Source organism: Centroberyx gerrardi, chromosome 23 (assembly GCF_048128805.1).
Source record: "Centroberyx gerrardi isolate f3 chromosome 23, fCenGer3.hap1.cur.20231027, whole genome shotgun sequence".
Taxonomy (NCBI): Eukaryota; Metazoa; Chordata; class Actinopteri; order Beryciformes; family Berycidae; genus Centroberyx; species Centroberyx gerrardi.
The window spans coordinates 22,794,795-22,816,081 of NC_136019.1; the positions used below are offsets into that span (position 1 = coordinate 22,794,795).

The 21,287-nt window shown below is 40.0% G+C and overlaps 1 protein-coding gene across 1 annotated transcript in view; it reads right to left on the reverse strand.

Moving 5' to 3' along the window:
- arrb2b (arrestin, beta 2b) overlaps nt 1-21,287 on the reverse strand; it is a 41,990-nt gene that overhangs the window by 10,844 nt on the left and 9,859 nt on the right. The window contains exons 2-8 of the mRNA XM_078291629.1: nt 12,136-12,166; nt 11,331-11,391; nt 8,829-8,873; nt 8,280-8,476; nt 1,858-1,985; nt 1,214-1,349; nt 752-836 (exon numbers count right to left, since the gene is read on the reverse strand). Of these exons, the coding sequence (XP_078147755.1) occupies nt 752-836; nt 1,214-1,349; nt 1,858-1,985; nt 8,280-8,476; nt 8,829-8,873; nt 11,331-11,391; nt 12,136-12,166 (683 nt within the window). The remainder of the gene's footprint in view (nt 1-751; nt 837-1,213; nt 1,350-1,857; nt 1,986-8,279; nt 8,477-8,828; nt 8,874-11,330; nt 11,392-12,135; nt 12,167-21,287) is intronic.

The following is a 21,287-nucleotide window of genomic DNA, read 5'->3' on the forward strand; positions in this document are numbered from 1 at the left end:
ACTGCTTGCGCCATTTTGGCAGCACCGCCCGCTTCTGATCATCTGCATGTCCCGTAAGTGATTCATAAAAGCAATGCGCTGCGCAAAAAATACCACTTGCTCTGGCAAGGTGGTACAGTTCCAACTTATGATTATCTACGTACAAAAAAAAAAAAAAAACGTAACAAATTATCGCTAAAAGCTATGCCAATGTGTTTTTGTGCTGTCCTTGGAAACAGGGTTTCCAAAGAATTTTGCATTGTGTGACAAAACTGCCTCTCTTAATATATGGGTTCTACTGGCGAGAACTTCAGCTTTCTTTGCCTTTCTGACATACTGTATCTAGTGTGTTAAATATGCAACACTTCATTTATATATTGATTTTCACTGACTTTCACCTGGGCTACCACGGACAATAACACCATGGTAATCACCTCAAATTACCGCACCACAGATTTTGTGCTGTGGAATGCTGTTACCGCTGAGTTTTATGAATATGGGCTAATGATTCTTATGCGTGCGTGCATGACACACACAGTGACAAATGGACAAATAAGAAACAGAGTGGGGAATCTCAGCAGGAGTTACACAGCTCTGACCAAATCAAAGATCTGGAAAACAAAGTCATCTCCCCCTGAAACTTTGGCAACTTCCCACTGAAACTTTGGGAATTTCCTCAGTGGTGCATAGGGAGAGAAAGCAGTTTACAGCAGCCAAAGTTATAAAAGGCTTTTAGATGATGTAATGTCCCCTCTAGTCTCTAGCGGCTTACCAGAAATCTTCACCCTCTTGACAGTCTTGGTGGAGTTGTTGGTGACATGGACATTTACACTGATGGGCTCACCATGGTAGTAGAGCTAGAGAGAGAGAGACAGAGAGAATGAGTAGTGTCTAAGGACCCATTTACATGAGCATTTGTGATTTGTGAATGGACAATATCCCATGTATTTCAATGAGACCTATGAATTGACGGAAGACATGGACTGACAGTGCATGAAAATATCGCAACCCAGTCCGTCAAAAAAGTCATCCGCTAACGGACGTCATCAGCCAATGAAATTTGTACTGTTTCAAAAAACAACAACACAACCTAGGTGGTTTCAATTCATACTTGTCTATGAATGTGATGGATTCCAAATGTCCCATGTGAAAGCCGCCTAACCCAGTATTCAAGCACACATCAAAGTGTGTACAGGTGGTGTGTGTGTGTGTGTGTGTGTGTGTGTGTGTGTACCTCCTTATCCAGCGAGGCCTCTAGGTGTAGAGATCTATCAGACATCAGGAAGCTGCGGGTGGTCTCCACCATGGGCTGGGGGCCTGTCTTCTCTGGGGCGTACTGGACCTTCCGGATCACCAGACGCACTGAGTTCCTACACACACACACACACACACACACACACACACACACACATACGTACACACTTTGCTTGAATACTGGGTTAGGCGGTGTATCAGTATATAAACACACAGAGGAAAATACACAATTACACATGACAGACACACATATTCAATACACCAATACACAATTTATACACACTCATATACAAGTATGCACAGACATTGAATACAATCTAATAGTCTAAATGTTGTTTCAGAGGCTTTTCCACCTGACACAATACAATTCTGGGGACACACTAAATACTTGGAATTCTTTGGTATGAAAATAGTAAAATTTAAAAATATTGAATATTGACATATATTATAAATATTATAATATATAAAAAATATCAGCAGCTTTCATCCAAAAATACTGTATTTGGTATCGGCCTTCAAAAGGCCACATTGGTCAAACCCTACTTTCTATATAGAGAAACATAAATCTCTAGATAAGACTGTAAGGAAATCTTTGGTTTGTTTTTTGTGTTCTTAGATGTTTACCTTTTGTGGATCTTCTCCTCCACAGTTTTGGCGCAGAAAGCTCGAACCTCAAAGTCAACGCCACAGGCCTTCCCAGTATCCTCTGGGCCCGGCTGCAGGGTGACTGAGCAAGGCAGGTTCTGAGGGATCTGACATACACACAGACACACACACTGAAATCAAAGTTGTATCTGTGTGTGTGTCCATACAGTGGTAGCCACTGTACTAGTCTGCCCACTGTGCATCTATCCTGTGTTCGTAATGCAGGGTTTTCCAAATAATTCCTTTTGTGGATGAGTGACAGCAGGGACGTAGTGTAAACTCACTATAGCCACCTTTTATTTGCAGAGTAGAGCTTAGAAATCTTATTAGGCTGACCAGAATATTCACAATATAAATGTTAGAGCTGAAATAGATTTTTTGTTATTGTGATTATGTAAATATGTAAATGTAATTTAATCTAGTTATATTGTTTGCATGCAGACATTATATGGGTCGAATTATTTAAGTATCGTTTATTTTGTTCCATTTTTTGTTGTATGACATAGCGCTGTGGGTAGAGCCATAGGTGCTGTTTGATGGCTGCTAGACCGCCCCTTTAATACAGGTGCGTGCCTCCCTTTGTGTGTGGCAAGCAGGAGAGCAAACAGTTTTTTGACTGCAGTGAAAATGTTTTGAATGTTTTTGTTTTGAAAGGCTAAACGCCAACAAATATGGATTGAAGAAGAATATTTCGTTAGGTAAAAACATGTTATGAATTTCAGAAGTGATTACATCTATCTTTTTTCAATAAATTTTGACTTTTGGACTTTACAACGCTCTGGAGTTATTGGAAATGTAATGTTTGGATCACGCAAGTCGGAAACAATCCTACGCAGCCACCACTGGAATCTAATTCTACAATAAATTTATAGTATGTATCATATGAAGTAGTTATTCGCAAAAGACAAGAATAGGTGTGCAAAGGACTTGTCTCATAAACCTGGTTAAGATGCCTGGCTTACTCCCATACTACATGTGTTACTGTGGCATTGAAACATCTTACTGTTCACCTTTGGTTTAATGAGAAACCAAATGCAATTTTTAGCTGTACACAATCTCCCATTCACCATATTCACACAGCGGCCATTTTCAATGCACATCTTGGACACATTTATTTAAGCCTGGAAGTAAAACGCACCGGATGTAATCAAGCTTGCAATGTAACGTTAACTGCCTTGCTGTCTTTTCTGACCTCAGAAATGTTCTGGTTAAGTCAGTAACGTTATGTGACATTATGCTCACTGGAACACATATTTCTGAATGTGTCCAAGATGTGCGTTGATATTTCAGAATTAATTTACGCCTTTTGTATCGTATCATGTAACACTATCAAACGGTAATGTTAGCTAGGAAGTGGTTGAATGCTAACGTTAGCTGTTGTCTAACGGCAGCTAATCAAATATGTCGTTTTACCTTGAAATATGGCCTGATGTCCCTCCGGATTTTCACTATCCATTGTCTTTTCAGTTTCTGATCAATCGGGAAGCGGTGAAATGATAATGATTTGTCAGATTCCCTACGTTTATACAACTTGCAACCTGGAACACAGCAGTATGACATTATCCTTTTGATAACTTTCCACGTCATTAAATAGGTGGGGTGAGTCTCACTGCCTTAAAGAACTACTAACCCTAGAAGAATTTCATTATTATGGATTTCAGTGGAGATTTTTAGTGTCCCATGATGGTCTAAATGCTGTTTCAGAGGATTTTCCATCCTGACAAGAATACAATTCTGGAGGAAATGCTTAATACATTTTTGGCATGGAAATAGAAACATTTAAATATTGAAAACTGGCACAAAATATTGGCCATATGTGCTATATCGTGCTAAGGATTTCATGCCAAGATGGCGCCAGGTGTCTGTGGAGGGCTGTCAGCAGTGTTAGTTCACGTGTTGTTTTTAAACTTCATAGGTTTTAGAGTCGATTATAACAGCCTTGATCGTCATAGAAATTGTGCCTTTGTCCAAGAGCTTCTGGACAAAGACTGTCGTTTTTCAGCAAATGCTGAGGGAAAACATTTTGGATATGGCAATGAAGTTTTGATCACCAGGCTTCTTCAGTCCAGCCTCTCTGGCAAGGCAAGTAGAGCCAGAGGCAAGCAACAAGCTGACGCTGGCGGCATCATACTGTCTATCTGCCTGCTGCTTTCGGGAGACATTCACCAGTGTCCTGGTCCAAACAACTCACAGGCGATAAAACACAGGATCGATGTCAACCCGGGTGGTTACTGCCCTAACTGTGGGAAGGTGGTGAGAGCTAATGCTAAAGCAGTTGCTTGTGATTTTTGTGATACATTTGTTCACATAAAATGTGGAAATATCACATCAAAAACTTATGATCTGGCCGTAAGGAGTGACTCTGACATTCCCCTGGTGTGCAATGGATGCTGCTTGAAGGAAATGTGTCCCGCGGATGTGTTTGATAGTACCCCGGAGATAACGTGTTGCTCTGAGGACGGTTCGCTTGATACGTGGAAAGATCCTGATGTTTTAATCGGAGAGGACTTCACTTTATTCATATAAATGCAAGGAGCTTGTTGCCTAAGCTTGAAGAGATCAAGCACCTTGCAGTTACTTCTAAAGCTGCTGTGGTCGCAGTGTCCGAGACATGGCTTGATAGCTCCATTCAAGACGCAGAAATTGAGCTCACCGGTTACTCCGTCTACAGGCGTGATCGCAACAGAAATGGAGGTGGGGTATGCTTGTTTATAAGGAGTGATCTAACATTCAATCCGCGAGCCGACCTCCAGGTGGAGGGCTTGGAAACGGCATGGATTGAGCTGCTGCTTCTCAAGACTAAACCCATTATTATTGGTGTCTGTTACAGACCTCCTAAGCAAACAGACTTTTATGAACTTTTAGAGATGTCTTGTATTAGGAGTAATGTATGCATGGAGAAGGAATGTATTATATTGGGTGATTTTAATACAAACTTGCTATTGCCTCCTAGTAAGAGTTGTTTAGTTAAATCATTTTCAAACTTCTGTAAAGTGTTTGGTTTGCAACAACTAATTACTGAACCTACTAGAGTGTCTGTAAATAGCCAGTCCATATTGGACTTGATATTGGTCTCAGAGTGTGAAAAGATCTCCCAATCAGGCGTCCTTGATATTGCCTTAAGTGATCATAAAGTAATTTTTTGCACTCGTAAGATATTTAAATCACAGATAAATACTGGAAATCACCGCTCTATTAGGTCCAGATGTACTAAACATTACTCAGTTGAGGGATTTGAACATAGGCTTTCTGAGAGGGATTGGGCTGATGTTTTGGGTAGCAATGATGTTGATAAGGCTTGGACCCTTTTTAAAGAGCATTTTATAGCTGCACTTGATGCTGTTGCTCCAATGAAGGAGACTAGAATTAAACAGAGAAGTGCAAATTGGATGACTACAGATATTTTAGATCTTATTAGACAACAAGATTTATATTTTAGAAAGTTTAAGAAGTCAAAATTGCCTACTGATTATGATAAATATGTTCATTTTAGAAATCAAGCCAGATATAAGACAGAGAAATCAAAGTCCCAATTTTATGAGGATGCTATTGCTGAAAATTCACACCAGCCCAAAAAATTATGGAAAGTACTTAACGAAATGGGCTCCACAGGAAAGTCCAAAACAAAATCTGGCAATATTGGACTAGTCATTGAGGATAAGATGTGTTTTGATAAATGGAAGGTTGCTAGTTATTTTAATAATTTTTTTACAACCATTGCTGCTAGTTTGGTTACTAAATTACCTTGTGGCTCAGGGAGATATGGCCTATCATTTGCGAACTCTTTCTACAAAGATAAAAATGTTGTTCCTGATGTATTTGAGATAAGTCCTGTTTCAGTGGAAAGGGTAAGGATGTGTCTATCCGCATTACCCACAAACAAAGCAACTGGATTGGATCTTATTCCAGCCAGATTTCTGAGGGATAGTGCCAGTGTAATTTCTAGTGTGATTACTCATATAGTAAATTTATCTATAAGTCAGGGTAAATTCCCATGTGAACTGAAAAGGGCAAGGGTTGTTCCCCTTTTTAAGAAGAATAGTAAATCAGATGTTGGAAATTATAGGCCAGTATCAATTTTAACATCCATGTCTATGGTTTTTGAACGTCTTGTGTTTGAGCAGGTTGAGGAATATTTAGTCAAAAAAAAGTTGTTGTATGAGCTTCAGTCTGGTTTTAGAGCAGCATACTCTACTGAAACCTGTCTTATTCATCTGTTTGACTTTATTAGACAAAACTTTGATGAAGGAAAGTATGTTGGCATGATCTTGCTTGATTTGCAAAAAGCCTTTGACACAGTGAATCATACTATACTGTTATCAAAACTACAGTGCATGGGTTTTAGACATACTGCTGTAAAATGGTTCACTTCTTACCTTACAGGAAGAACTCAAGTCTGTGATGTTGAAGGGGTTATATCAGAACCTCAGGATATTACATGTGGGGTGCCGCAAGGCTCTATTTTAGGGCCTCTTTTATTTCTTATGTATATAAATGATATGCCAGCGGCTGTGAAATGCAAGCTTTTACTGTATGCTGATGATTCTGCGTTACTGGTATCTGGGAATAATGTCAGTGAGATTGAAAACACTCTTAGTAATGAATTAGAAAGTGTAAGAGAGTGGCTCATAGATAACAAGCTCTCAATACATTTGTCAAGTCAATCCTGTTTGGAACTAAGAAGAAGCTGTCAAGAACAAATACGTTGAAAGTCTTTTGTAATGGAGCTGAAATTGTATCTCAGACAAATGTCTCATATTTAGGAATAATATTGGAGCAGTCACTCTCCTGTGAATATATTGCTGCTAAAATATTATCTAAGTGTGCCAGCAAACTCAAGTTCCTGTTTCGCAGAACAAGGCTTTTCGACTTTTCTGTTAAGAAACTTCTCGTGTCATCATTGATACAGTGTCATTTCGATTATGCATGCTCTGCTTGGTACAGTGGTTTGACAGCTAAACTCTGGAACAAACTGCAGGTGATGCAAAATAATATTATTCGGTATTTATTAAATGCATCCCCTCAAACTCATGTTGGTAGTGATGAATTCAGAAGGGTAGGACTGCTGCCAGTACAGCTCAGAGTAGAACAACAGAAGCTGCATCATATGTACAATATTATCAATGGGTATGCTCCTCAGTACTTGTGTTCTCAGATAACAATGGTCCATACTCAGCATAACTATAATACCAGGGCCAGTGTGCGTTCATGTCAAGTGCCTCGAGTGAATAATGTAGCTAGAAGTTCCTTTTTTTATACTGGTGCCATGTTGTGGAACAGCCTTCCGTTACACGTCAAGTTTTTAAATATGAGAGGGGCTTATAGAAGTCAGGTTAGGACTTTTTTATGGAACAGGGTAACAGATTTATAATGAAATCTGCAATGACATTGTTACTTTAGCTGTCCTTGTTTTTCTGATGTAGGAGTTATTTTTTATCTTGTAATGGTGGTGATGTGTTTTTGGTTTTTCAGGATTGTGTTTGTTTAGTTTTTATGTTCAATGTCTTGTGCTTCCTTGTGTTTTTCTTTGTCTTTTTAACATCTTGGGACCATGTTGGAAATAAGTGTTTTTCACTTTAACATGTTATCCTTTGGATTTTTTTGTTTTGTTTTTTGTTTACTAATCCATAAATAAAATCAATCAATCAAAACAGCATTTGAGCTTCCCACCCTGAGCGTGACGTCGGAAAATGGCCGCCGTGTGAATATGGTGAATTGCCCACCACCTTCACTTTCTATGGAAACAGGGAAAGAAGTCCATGCTAGTTCAAAATAGTATGTTATTTTATATCATATTTAATATAAATTTTAACAATCTCCTTCACAAAACTGACAGACTTAGCCGCATATCACGTAAGATTACTTACCATTTTAACTTTAGAGCTGCTACAAGTTCTCATTTTCTCACTTTTGAGATAATGCTAGTGGTCTACAATTACTCAATATAGGGTATGCTTGAATGTTAGCATGGAGCATACTATCACTCAACATAGCATATGCTGTCCACCGAAGCCAATGCTTTACCGGGGACATTTGGATGATTTTGGTGTATGTTCACATCACTTTACGGATAAGTTGACCAACAGGACAATCTACTAAAAACTCACTGGATTCAGAGTAACCAGAGTATGGCCAATAGCCAGGTATGGAAACATCTTATTCCTTTCACTTTTAGTTTTATGAGAAACCTGGTTAAGATGCCTGGCTTTGTCCCATATTAAATGGGTTACTGTGGCATGGAAACATCTTACTGCTTTCACCATCTGTGCAAGCTCAGACTCGCACAGCATTATGGGTACATTTTGATGTCTACCTAAAAAAGTCTAATTGCCTGTATCATCATGTTGGGCTGATGATGGTCAGAGCAGCCATTGAAACTTAATGTACTCTGGTAGTCTTACGGTGAAGTTAAAGGGGTGGGCATGCTGGCCCAGCTTCTTCAGCAGCCTCTCCTGCAGGCGGCTCAGAGGTTTCTTCTCCTCCAGCAGGGGAGGGAAGGCCTGGAAGGTGCTGATGTACAGATCCTTCCGGAAGGAAAGACCCAGGACATCCAGGTCCTCACGACCATAACGAAACGCACAGGTCAGGGTCACAAACACTGATGACATGGACAGAGATATGAGCAGGATCAGTTATACAGTTATGCACTACATCAGTCAGTTATACAGGCAATCCGTATACAGTCAGTTATACAGTCAGTTATATAGTAAAATAGTTATACAGTCAGTTATACAGTCAGTCACCCCGTTATACAGTAAGTTAATCAGTTATACAGTCAGTCAGTCAGCTATAGTCAGTCAGTTAGAGTCAATTAGTTTTATACTCAGTTATACTGTCAGTCAGTTGTACAGTCAATCAGTTATACAGTCAGTCAGTCATAGTCAGTTATTCAATCAATCAGTAAACCAGTCAGCCAGTTACTTTCTGTCTATCTCTAAGTCTTTTCTTACCTTTTCTGTCTTTCAGATACTCTGGGTCTACAAGTAGCACTCCATCTAGAGAGAACAAACACACACAAAATCACAGTTGAACACATGTGCCACATAAGCAGAGATCTTGAACAATTCCAGAACTAGTGTGTGTGTGTGTGTGTGTGTGTGTGTGTGTGTGTGTGTGTGTGTGTGTGTGTGTATGCTTGTGTGACTGACTAGACAAGTTGTATGATCTAGTTGAATGGAAATGGAAAAATTTGCTAAAATTTCCTCAGTATGGCAATTTGAAAAAAGCTAAATCCTCTATATCGCTTGAACCTGAAAAGCTTTTGGTCAATAAAGAAATGCAATAAATAGAGATGGATGTAGGCTTGGTACAACTAGTTCAGTTTCATTGTATAACATGTATTATCTCTGTTGTGGTTGACCTTGAGTTGGTACATTAGAATATCATACGTGTTGTTTGTAACAACTCTCTGTCGTGGTTGTATGACCAGCCAAAACTTAAAATATATCATATATATATATATATATATATATATATCAATTTAATGTACTTCATTTTTTTACTGCTAGTCTGTTATTGGCCAAAACACGTAAAGTGATGCTTCAAGGGAAGACGTCCTCCCTTACCAATCAACAACCAGAATATAACATTGACATTGGGTTGGTCCAATGAATGATTTCCCAGTTTCATCTTCAATTCTGTACCATTGTATTGCATGGATGTGGCGAAAGCAGATTACAAAATAAATTATAACTGCAATTATAACACCAACTGCTAACACAAGCTAAGAGTTAGCTTGCTAGCTAGTTGTAGCAGCCCTTGCAGCAAGTGCTACAACAAGCTTTCGTTTGGAAGCACAGCTCAACTAACAACAAAATGGATTTGGAGGAGAATAGTGCTGAGTGAGCTAAGCTAATGCTACCACATTGATGACGCTGACGTGACCTATGCGTGCAGTCGACGTAATCAACATGGTAGCATTTTAGCTTAGCCCCCAGCTCCAAAAAGCTGCATTTTGTGAAAACGGAAGACTTTATTGAAACTTGTATGGTGGCGTGTACATGATACTAAGCCCAAGGACACTCAATGTAAGTTTGAGCCACCAAGGAGCAGGCGTTTGGAAGGCGTCGCTAAATGAAGTTCTCGTTAATGGTGAGTTTGATACTTTTCTTTGGGACGCTAGTAATGGCATAGCCATCTAGCGTCCTAGTAATGGCATAGCCATCTAGCGTCCCTTTGGGGCTAGTTTATGACACTAGAGGGAGCTCTACAAACATTGTTCTCTTCGTCTTGTACGCGCAAGGAGACCTTTCTCTATTCTGCTGCTATTCTGTGGGACAATTTACCAATGAACTTAAAGGAAATCACTACTGGAGGCAGGTTCAAGTGACCTATGGTCCCATGACCTAGTCATGGAACCTATGATTGAGGTAGCTGATTCTTTTTTTTTTTTGCTTTGGTAATTTACATTGTGTTTTTGATGTATATGTGTCTTTGTGGCTGGTTCCACTAAATTATATTTATTATGTATTTTGTGATTTTATGATTTATGTTATATAAGAATGGAGTCTGTCATTGACAAGACTTAGGCCTCGAATTGTACAGGATGCCTTTCTGTCTTTGTGCTGACTTTTTAATAGCCCCCACCCCTCTTGAGGACCACAATGGAAATAAACTTGAATTTATTTTCTGGCTGAATCCTATTCATGCACTTGTTTTTAAGATTGAATGAATTCATTCAATCAATCAATCAATCAATCAATCAATCAATCAATCAATCAATCACTCAATCAATCACATTGATAAATATTCTATCTTCTGCATTAGGCTTGTATGGTTAATCTGGAAACAACAGGATTGAATAAATTTGTTATGTTGTTTTTAAGAAATCTTGTAAGCCATTGTTTTACTACTTAATTTTTCATTGAACATAAGAAAGTATAGATAAGTAGCAAAAAAGTGTAATATAACATGATGCAGTGGGTTAGTTTTCACCCCTGCTGCACACATTTCCACCTGGCAGATCCCATCACATTCCCATCACAATGCTGCTGTGTGCATTTACACCTTGTATTAACATGTGTTTTTCCTTATCCAGGTGAAATATCTAGATAGAGATCATATTTTAATACCGACTGGAAATCACAGTGGGTCACAGTTTCAAGAGCTTTCGGACTGAGTATAGATTTAGCAGCTGGAAATTTTCCATCAGTGGTCCCTGGTCAATTATCATGGAACACAGCCACTCACACACACACACACACACACACACACACAGAGTGTTCCCCAACGTGATGTGCTACCATGGCAAGAGTGAATAACTCCCAAGGGTCAATACTTTAAAACAACAATGTTAGCTCAACAGCTATGGTGTGTGTGTGTGCGTGTGTGTGTTGTGTGTGTGTGTTATTCATCTTTACAGATCACCTCTTCACCATTAATTATCATTAATGATGATCAAGTCTGATCTAAGTGTGTGTGTGTGTGTGTGTGTGTGTGTGTTATACACTTACCAACTGGGTCGACATGGTCTAGGTGGTCAACAAAGTCTCGCTTCCCTAAATAAACTGTGAGCTGTGGAAACACAGTCATAACAATGAAGATTAACACACACACTCACCACTCACACACATAAAGGCTCACCACTCACACACACACACACACACTGACCCCCAGCCTGTCCACAGCCTTCCTGTAGACCAGTCTGCCTGCTGGTGGGAAACTGCAGAAGACATCATCTACATCTACAGCCTCCATCCAGATAGAGAGACATAGAGATACAGAAAGAAAGAAAGAAAGAAAGAAAGAAAGAAAGAAAGAAAGAAAGAAGACAGCAAGGAAGAAAGAAAGAAAGAAAGAAAGAAAGAAAGAAAGAAAGGGGAGATACATGGGAAAGAGAAAGGGAAGAGGGAAAAGGGAGAGAGATCAAGGAAAAACAAATTATGGGCCCAAAAAACAGGAAAAAAGAGGCACAGAGGGAGAGAGAGAGAATTAGATAGGGTTCAGCTAAAAGAATCCAAATTAAAGAGCAAAAAAAGAAAGGAAAAAGAAAAGATAAATGGGATAAATATACAGCAAACCACCAGCCAATGTAGAGAAAGACAACAGAAGATAAAAGTATGGACAGATAAAAAGAGAGAAAGAAATGAAGAGGGATGAAGATAATCCACAATGGCAACAAACTGAGAATGAAAAGATGATGGAGAGAGGAAGGAGGGATTAATCTATTGGGAGATGACAAGAACCCCGCCTCACTGACACACACACACACACACACGCACACACACACACACACACACACACACACACACAGCCTACCTTGCAGTTGGGGCTGGACTTCTTAAAGACTCTGTGGAGAGAGGGAGAGAGCAAAAAGAGAGTCATTTCAGAAGCTGGAAATACACACAAAAGTACATGCCATTTATTGTTAAATAGGGGTAAATAGACATTGAGCTCTTTCACATACATACTACTTATTACCACTTATTACGTATGACCACTAGGAGGTTGATGTGAATGGGTTTTCCCACTCAGTAGTTCATATTTACAGAACATCCGATATGACACAAACACAGCATCAAAGAGTAAATATCCTCTTTCCAGTCTTTATATCTCTTTTTGTCTCTCCCTCTGTCATTTCACAGCAGAGATGATGGGAACACTGTACTTAAGGCGGTTCCCATAAGGAATATGCATCATAAAGAATCATGAGGCACCATATGTGTATCATAAAGCACCATGAGAGCACTGTAAGGCATCATAAGTGCATTATACGGCACCATGAGAGCATGCTGGCGAGGCGTCAATACTGCATGTTCTATAACCAACACATACAACATGTAAACACACACTATTGGGTTGCCACAGCATCCAGATATGGCTTTCTGTTATTTCTGTGGCAACGAAGAGAGAGAGAGAGAGAGAGAGAGAGAGAGAGAGAGAGAGAGAGAGAGAGAGAGAGAGAGAGAGAGAGAGAGAGAGAGTCCAGATATCCCAGTTTGAATTGTAAAACCACACAGGAATCACAGGTGAACTAATAAAACAACATGAAATAACAATTAAATTGCTGTAACTGTACACTTTCATTTGTTTGAGCTTTTATTGCATATCAACGAGCCACTGTTCTACTGAAGAGTGGGAACAGAAACTTCTAGAAGTATTTCCTGTAGAACATCCTACAAAACATCTGGTGATGATTTACTGGTAAAATGCAAGGCAAACTCACTTTGTATGCAAATAAAGTTTTTACTACAATTTACGGAAGTGTAGTGTGAATTGTATGCAAGCTGACGACAGGGTTACACATTTTAGGACCACATAATAAAACTGTATGTGGATTAAGAAAAGCTCCAAGATCAGCTCCAAGATTGAAAATCTCCAGCGAGAGAAAAAGAGTAAACTGTTGAGCTGTATACACAAAGCCCCAGGCACCACTCTTAAGTAAAGGAGGGAAGAGACTAAAAGCTTGAAATTTACGCGTTTCGAACATAAAGGTCATCAGGGCAAGAAATTGCCCCACAATGAGCAAGTCACAACTTAAAAGCACTACAGCCAATCAAAGAATAGCGATCAAGGCACATGCAAAACATCTGTGTGAAAGCAGTGGAGGACCAAAACAAGGAACCCCCCCCCCTTCCAAAAAAAAAAAAGGAAAAGATACCCATATAAACCATAAAATACAACCCACTGTATTATAGTAGCACCATAATATAATAATATAAACAGCACTATGAGCTCATGTAATAGGACATGACAGATGTAACCAGTAAACAATATTGATGCAGATATTTTTGCATTGAAGCTGTTGGTAGCCAATATTAAATATCGATACATTTGTCCATTTTTATGCCAAAATAAATCAATAAATAAATATTCAGTGTTGCCCCCAGACTTATGCTTGTCAGGGTGGAAAAGCCTCTAAAACAGCATGCTGACCATGAGTATGTATTGAAACTAGGGTTGGGCGGTATCCAATTTTTGACACCGTTAAACCTTCCCCAAATTTTCCCGCGGTATACGGTATTACCATCTGATTAAAAATCACATTGTATGGCTTGGAGGGAGCCGCCAATTCCAAATGATGAATTTATGTAGTCGCTGCTATACCGTTTCCCGCCACAAGGTGGCTGCAGTGCACTTCAACTGTGATTTTCACACGACAAAAATGTGATACATGTTCCAGTTTTATTCTCTGAACAACATCAGAAACGGAATAGCAAACGTTGCATATTTACAACAGAATATTGAAACAATAACAACAAAACATGTACAAAATTAACAACATGTCATCTATTAACAACAAATATAAAACTTGAGTGCAAATACAGCGGGTAGCCTAAGGTAAATAAAAAATAGTGCAAGGACATGAAATTAATTCTCGGGCGTCTGTCAACCAAATGGAATGAAATTAACAACAAATTGTCTATGGGCTACAATACAGTACAAATAAATTAAATTAAAAGCCTATAGCAAATAATTTATCAAATAATAACAAAATAACAATAAATAACAAAAACGGCAGTAACGAAAATGGGCATAAAAGCGTATCCTACAGACCGCAACGTTAGGCTATTCTTCAAGCCTATTCTAGGTTTTTCGCCAGAAAAACAAGCATATTTACTTTTTCCAGCGTGAGCAGGGCACGTAACGGACTTACAACTTTGCCTGCGGTGCTGAACACCCGCTCTGATGGTGAGCTTGTGGCACACGCGCACAAGTACTTTCGGGCCACCCTCGACATCAGCGGAAAGCGGCTGGCTCCATTTGACTTCCACCAGAGAAGGGGATCTTCGTCTCCGTGAATCACAGGCTCGCGACAATAGGCATTCATCTCTGATTCTGCTCGCTCCTCTATGGTGCCGAGTCCGACGGGACCTGCCGCGCCCGCCGCATCAGCTTTTTTTTGCAAGAGACTGCCCAAAGTTATCTTTTTTTTCGGGGGTGCAGGTTGGGCATCTCTCTCCTCTTCTTCTGCCAGAAATTTTTTTATGACTGTAATGAAACGGACACCGTTGCTATTTTCAAATACCCCGGGATACCGTATTACCGTATTACCGCCCAACCCTAATTGAAACCCAGGATATATAATCCCATAGACAACCACTGTAGTACTGATCAATTCTACAATAAATATGTCAGCAATAAAACTGCATCATATCTATCATATCAGACTGGACCAGATTTTCAATAAAAGACCAATATCAGAACAGATATCAGTCTAACACAAGTCCCCCATCACCCCCACACAGTCTCACACCCCTACAGACACACACACACACACACACAGATCTGCCGCTGTGTGTAATACAGCACAGTGTGTGCTGGCAGTGGATCAGATGGATCCATATGGAAATGCTCTGGCCTGACCTGGGGTTAACACACACACACACACACACACACACACACACACACACAAATCAAACATGTTTTCTGGATGGAGGAAAAAGAGTAGAAAGGAATGTCTTCTGGTAGAGAGAGACAGACAGACAGAGAAAGATAGAGAGACAAAGGCAGAGAAAGACAGAGGCAAAGAGAGAGAGAGAACTAGACAGAGAGAGACAGAAACCGAGATACAGAGAGCATGATGAGTTAGTAAGTGCAGACAAACTAAACCATCTATAATGCTACATTATGTAACAGTGTGTTGTCATATGCACAGTTCAAATGAAAGTTTGGGACAACATGATTTCTGTCCAATACTGATACAATAAGGAGCATTAAAAGGTTCTCTGTACATTATTTTACCATCAATAAATCATTAGTACATCAATTTTGAGATGTTAATATAATTACTGTTAACAGAAGACTGGCAGCCTCTACTGGCCGCTACAGTGCATTTTATATGTTATGCCACCAGGTCGGATTTGGCAGGAAATCTGCTGGATTGCTGTACGGCACAAAACAGCAAGAGGGCGCTGTTCTTCCAGAGGAAACTGAGCTAAAAGCTTTCAGAGTTTCTGACAATGGCAGATGGTGGAAGGAGTGAAAGGCCGATGGAAATATTACTTCCAACATGTTTATCCTCTTCAGGGAGGGGGAGGGGAACAGGAAGCAATGGGGTTAATAGGAAATGTGGTACTGATGGTCTCATTTGATTACAGTAATTATACCAAGGTAGCACAATTAATTTGGCAATGATATACTGATGGTTAAAATGACACATGGAGCAAAGATCTAGGGTGCAGTAAATATGGACGATGATTAGGCCAAAATCTAATTTTTATGCTGCTGTTATTGGTGCATTATCACTGAACAAATGGCAATTGTCTCTAACAAGAGAACTGCGGTGCGGGTTGTTAGGAGTGACAACATAATCCAGGAAATGACCCCAAAATTCAAGGGTTTATGGTAATAAGGAGATGGATATTGACATCTGACAGCCACCAGTTCCTCATGCTTGGAAAGCCTATAACAAAATGAAGTCTAGATCGATGCTCATATTCATGTGTTCTTAACTGGTATGAACACCAGAGAAGCGCACAGACAAGTCCATCATGCTTAGCTAAAGTTACAGGGACTGGAATCAGTTTTGTTTTGAACCCCCACCCCACCACCACCACCACCACCACCACCAACACCCACAGTAGCTGTTTTGTAAATCAAATGATCATGTAAAACAAACTGAGCATCACAGACTGGCTGAGATTAATGTTGATTTCAGCTGAACAGACAGACAGAGACCAAGATTTGAAACGCAAATGTCAATGTAAACGACCTGAGTCATCTCACTCTCACTCACTCACTCACTCACTCACTCACACACACACACACCCACACACACACTACCAGGCAGGCAGACAAGGTCTGCTGGATCAATAGTTACAGTCATTTTTAGTTGATTGATCTCAGAGCAGCACTGGAAAATTTCTTCAGCTTCATTAACTGTTATAATATTCATGGTCCAAAGTGTGTGTATGCCAAAGTTAGCTTTGACAAGGTCAAGTACACTACTTACAGAAGCTGGTCAGTCTATTAGCACCCCTCCTTCCCTTTCTGCTTTTTTTTTTTTTACCTTGTTCCCTTCATTTACTCCCCTCCCTCCTTTCCCTCCCTTTGTCATTCTTCCTTCCCTCGTTCCCTTCATTCCATCTATCTTTCATTTCCTTCCTTCTTCCCTCGTTTCCTTCCTCACTCCCTCCTTCATTTCTTCTTTACTTCCTTCCCTTTCTTCCCTCCTTCCTCCATCCTTCCTTTGTTCCTTCCCTCATTTCCTCCCTCCTTCCTTCAATCGTTTCTACCTTCCAACCTTCATTTCTTGCTTCTTCTCTCATTTCCTCTCCTTTCCGCCTTCCTCCATTGCTTCCTTCCTTCTTCCTCTCTTGTTTTCTAGTTGTGTTTCTGCAGGTCAGTAGATTAGGGGATTGGGATGCTGACACAGATTACCTCCCACACACACACAAACACAGAACAGTGTGGTTTTATAATGTGTGCGTGCGTGTGTGTGTGTGTGTGTGTGTGTGTGTGTGTGATTTACTTATTTCTTAATTATTTCACTTATGTCTTCATATATGTTGAAATCCTGACCAAAAAGGTAAGAAAGTGAATTTCTCAGGACTTCATTGCTCAGAAATCCTGTAAGCTGACATCAGCAAACTACTGTGACATCATATTGGCAGAAGCAGAAGAACAGGATGACATCTTGTTGCTCCAAATTTTAATTTCTGAATATACAATCAACCATAAACAAACTGCGGCAGATATTGTTCGCTTTTTCATTGCCTTGGACCGCCGACATCACTGGATTTGCTTTCTCTGGACGGAGCGCTCGCTCGCTGCTTTTTAGGAGACACTTTTCACTTTTCAAGATGCCTAGTGCAGCTTTGACTACAGTCGGAGTCTTCAATTCAGTTGTACAGGTCTTGGAAATGTTGTTTTTCATGCAGAGTCAGACATCCTGATGCATGAAATATGTAAATTAGCACATGACCTCATCTGGCCATGACAACAGGTTCACCAAAGACCTTTTTAAATTTGGAAAAACCCTGACTCTAGTGGTGAGCCAGACCATCGAGGACAGAGAGGACAAATGGCAAAATCAGAGGGTTGATTACAGCCCAATACACATAAACGGCACTGTATTATCACATCACATTTCCTGTCCTACATATACACACACACACACGACTCCCTTCCAGTTCCAGTGAGTTAGTCCAGTGGGTTTGGTCTGAACAAAAAGCGACCAGTGAGAAAGCAGCAGTGATGACTGACTGGCTGACAGCACAATGAACTGGAAAAAAAAGAGGGAGGACATAATAAATAAGAGCTAAATTTGTACTGGAATATCATACAGATATGCATGTACAAATTTAGTCTGTCTGACTTTTCCTCTCTATATGTAGAACAGATCAGAATCAACAACATAGTTCAGTATATGGGAGTCTGTGTGGCCTGTCTTTGAACGTGTGTCTGTTACATTAGATTAGATTAGATGAAACTTTCATGATCACGTAGGGAAATTGGGTCATTGCAACAGAAAATAGTAATCGGATACAAATACATATTTCTATTCGGAACTTCCTGCATTTCCCAGAATGCCTTTCGACAACCCCCACAGAAGAGGTGTGAACTTATTCCATTCAGCTGTGGGTTATACAGTACATGTCAGTGGAGACAGCAATAACAACAGCGGAGCAACAGTTTTTTCAGTTTTGTTCCGCTTCTGTTCGGACCAGAAGCTGAACAAACAAGTATCAGCTGCATAGAAATGCGTGAAAATGTGACAGGAAGACAATGTGGGACTTGTGCATTATGAAAAAGGTGAACAATTATAAAATAATAATACAAAATATCATTATATATGCAATGTATAACAATAACGGGAATAGGATCATTTGAGAAAAGGCACTATGTGAAAGATTACAGCATACAGTATATACAGCATGCAATTCACATTAACAGCTCTATGTAGTCAAGTGACTAGGCACTAGTACACGTGATAGAAGAACTGTCCACCTTTCAAATCTCTTCTGTTGTTTTTCCTCATGGTCCAGGATGTGCAGACAGCAGTAGTTTTAACTGAGGACCTTTAGCATGCAACTGTGCAGGAATGTGCTGCTTTGCACATTCTGAGGAAAGACAGCGAGGACAGCGAGGATGAAATACACTGCCACTTTATCACCAAAATGGCCTTTCCTTAGTCAACAGTATGCTTCAAATCCTTCATGTGAATCCCTTATCTTTAAGGCAGAACATCTTATCATAATAAAAACCCTGAGCCAAAACCACTTAAATAAACTCTGAGTATGGTATGTTGCTACTGTGGTCAGCAGCTCCTAAATAAGAACCCATCAGCCATAAGGACATGATATTTCACCGCTAAACTAACCCACAATATCCTGTTCTCACCACTATACTCTATTAATCACATTAAAGTACACAAAAGCTGTATTCACAAAACCCACTAAGGCTAAAACTGCTGCAAGCTGTCTGATCTAGCGATAAATTCTACACCAAATAGCACATGGCAACCAGAATCTAACCCAGTGTTAGAAACGGCTCTTCACAGTAAGATTCAATTCAATACTTCATACACGATTGATACTACAGTATATCACGTATAGGGCTATATGACTGAAATTTGCAGTGAAAACATCTTTTTACAATTACAATTTACAAAGTTGGCATTTAGCAGAAGCTCTTATCTAGAGCGACATACAATAAAGCGGAAATTATACTTCCACATCAAACCACGCCAGAGCTCCGCCGGGGGTACGGAGTAGGTCTGACGCACGACCGCGAGAACGGTGACTGTCCCGCTTTGTATTTCCTCCTACCTGTATCCGGTTGCTGTCCGCCGATAGTGAAGACAATGGAGCAGATAGAAGAGGAGCTGAGGAGGGCTGCAAATATATTGATTTGTAGGACACTCCATCGCCAAATTATAAAGACTACCAGATGCCACTGAATTCATGGTGTGAAATATCCCAGAACACGAGCTTCAGATAATGTAAACACTACTACTTCTTCTGTTATTACTTCCGTGTTAAGAAAGCACACTTCTGCCGTCTAGTGTTTCGGTGGTGTACTGCACAATCACAGATGCAGAACCATAAATGCTTGGACCGGCGGAGGCACCTGTGCCATTGATATGGCGGCAGGTCAAAGGAGAAGGGCAGGGTTTGGCAAATGAAATGCTAACAATGCTAATTTATATGTTCTGTAGTGAAAAGAAAGAAAGCTCTGTCAGATATAAAAGTAAAGATTGACACCCACCATTATGAACACATGTAGTTTAGTCAAAGACAATCAATATTTAAGCAGATGTATCACTCCATCATAAAAGACTGTCCCACCTTCTGGTCTGTAAAGGTGCGCATTAACTGTTACCATAGCAGTTACCATAGTGATCTATCTGATCCAGATCTGAACCAAAAACTACTCATCACAGGAATGTCAGTTGTATCTCTGGATGTTGCACAACTCTTCGTTGGTTTCCCTTTGTGCTTTTATCAGCAGGATGTGCATGTATATGTGGGAGTGTGTATGTTAGAGTTGTCACGGTGGTGCCATTTTTACACCGGTGGTGCTTCCCTCCTCAACCCCCGTCACACTGCTTATACTTCCTTTCACCACTAGAGGGCGGTCTAAGCACTGTCAAAGTCAGAGTCACGAAAATGAAAGTGCAACTCTACAATTTACTCCAAAATTGCATGTGTTTGTAACGGTATTTGTTAGCAGTAACACTTTTTAACTGGAGATGTGTCAACTGCCCACCGCGACAACCCTAGTGTATGTTTGAGTGTATGTGTATGTATTTTGTATTTTTATAGCAATCAGTGATGATATGATGATATCGTTGCTGCTTTTATCTGATTATTCCAGTCCACTGCATTCAGTTTATCCCTTTTCTTCTTGTATCTTGTATCTTGTATGTCTTACTGCAGTGTTTCTCAACGTGGGGTCCGGGGACCACCAGGGGTCCTTGAGGGGGTTCCAGGGGGTCCCCAGCAAATTGATGAATTGTTAAACTTCACCATCAATTTGTTTACAAGAAGTTAACAGAATTAGAGAATGTAGAAGAATGACTATTTTGATCATAGTTTCTCTGTTATCTCTCTACCTACAACAGATAGTCATGGAATTCTGCACAAAATCATATCTAACAATAAAAATATTCTCAGATTTGGGTCTGAGAAACAATCTCATCAAATGGGGGTCTGTGGCCCTAATGTGGACTAAATTAGGGGTCCTTGATATGAAAAAGGTTGAGAATCACTGTCTTACTGCATGTGTATGATCTTGCTGCAAAACTAATCACCCCTCGGGGACAAAAAAGCTAAAGTTTAAGTTAAAGTTTAATCCATCACCAAAGGTTTTTGGATACATGGCCCTCATCAGAGGGGTAGCAATACTTTCCCAACATGCTTTACAATAACCAAACTGACAATTGAATTGCACAACGGTAATCTATCATGGCACTTTGACTTCATTTAGGCAATGTTTCCAGACCGAATTTTGCCAACTCTTCTTCT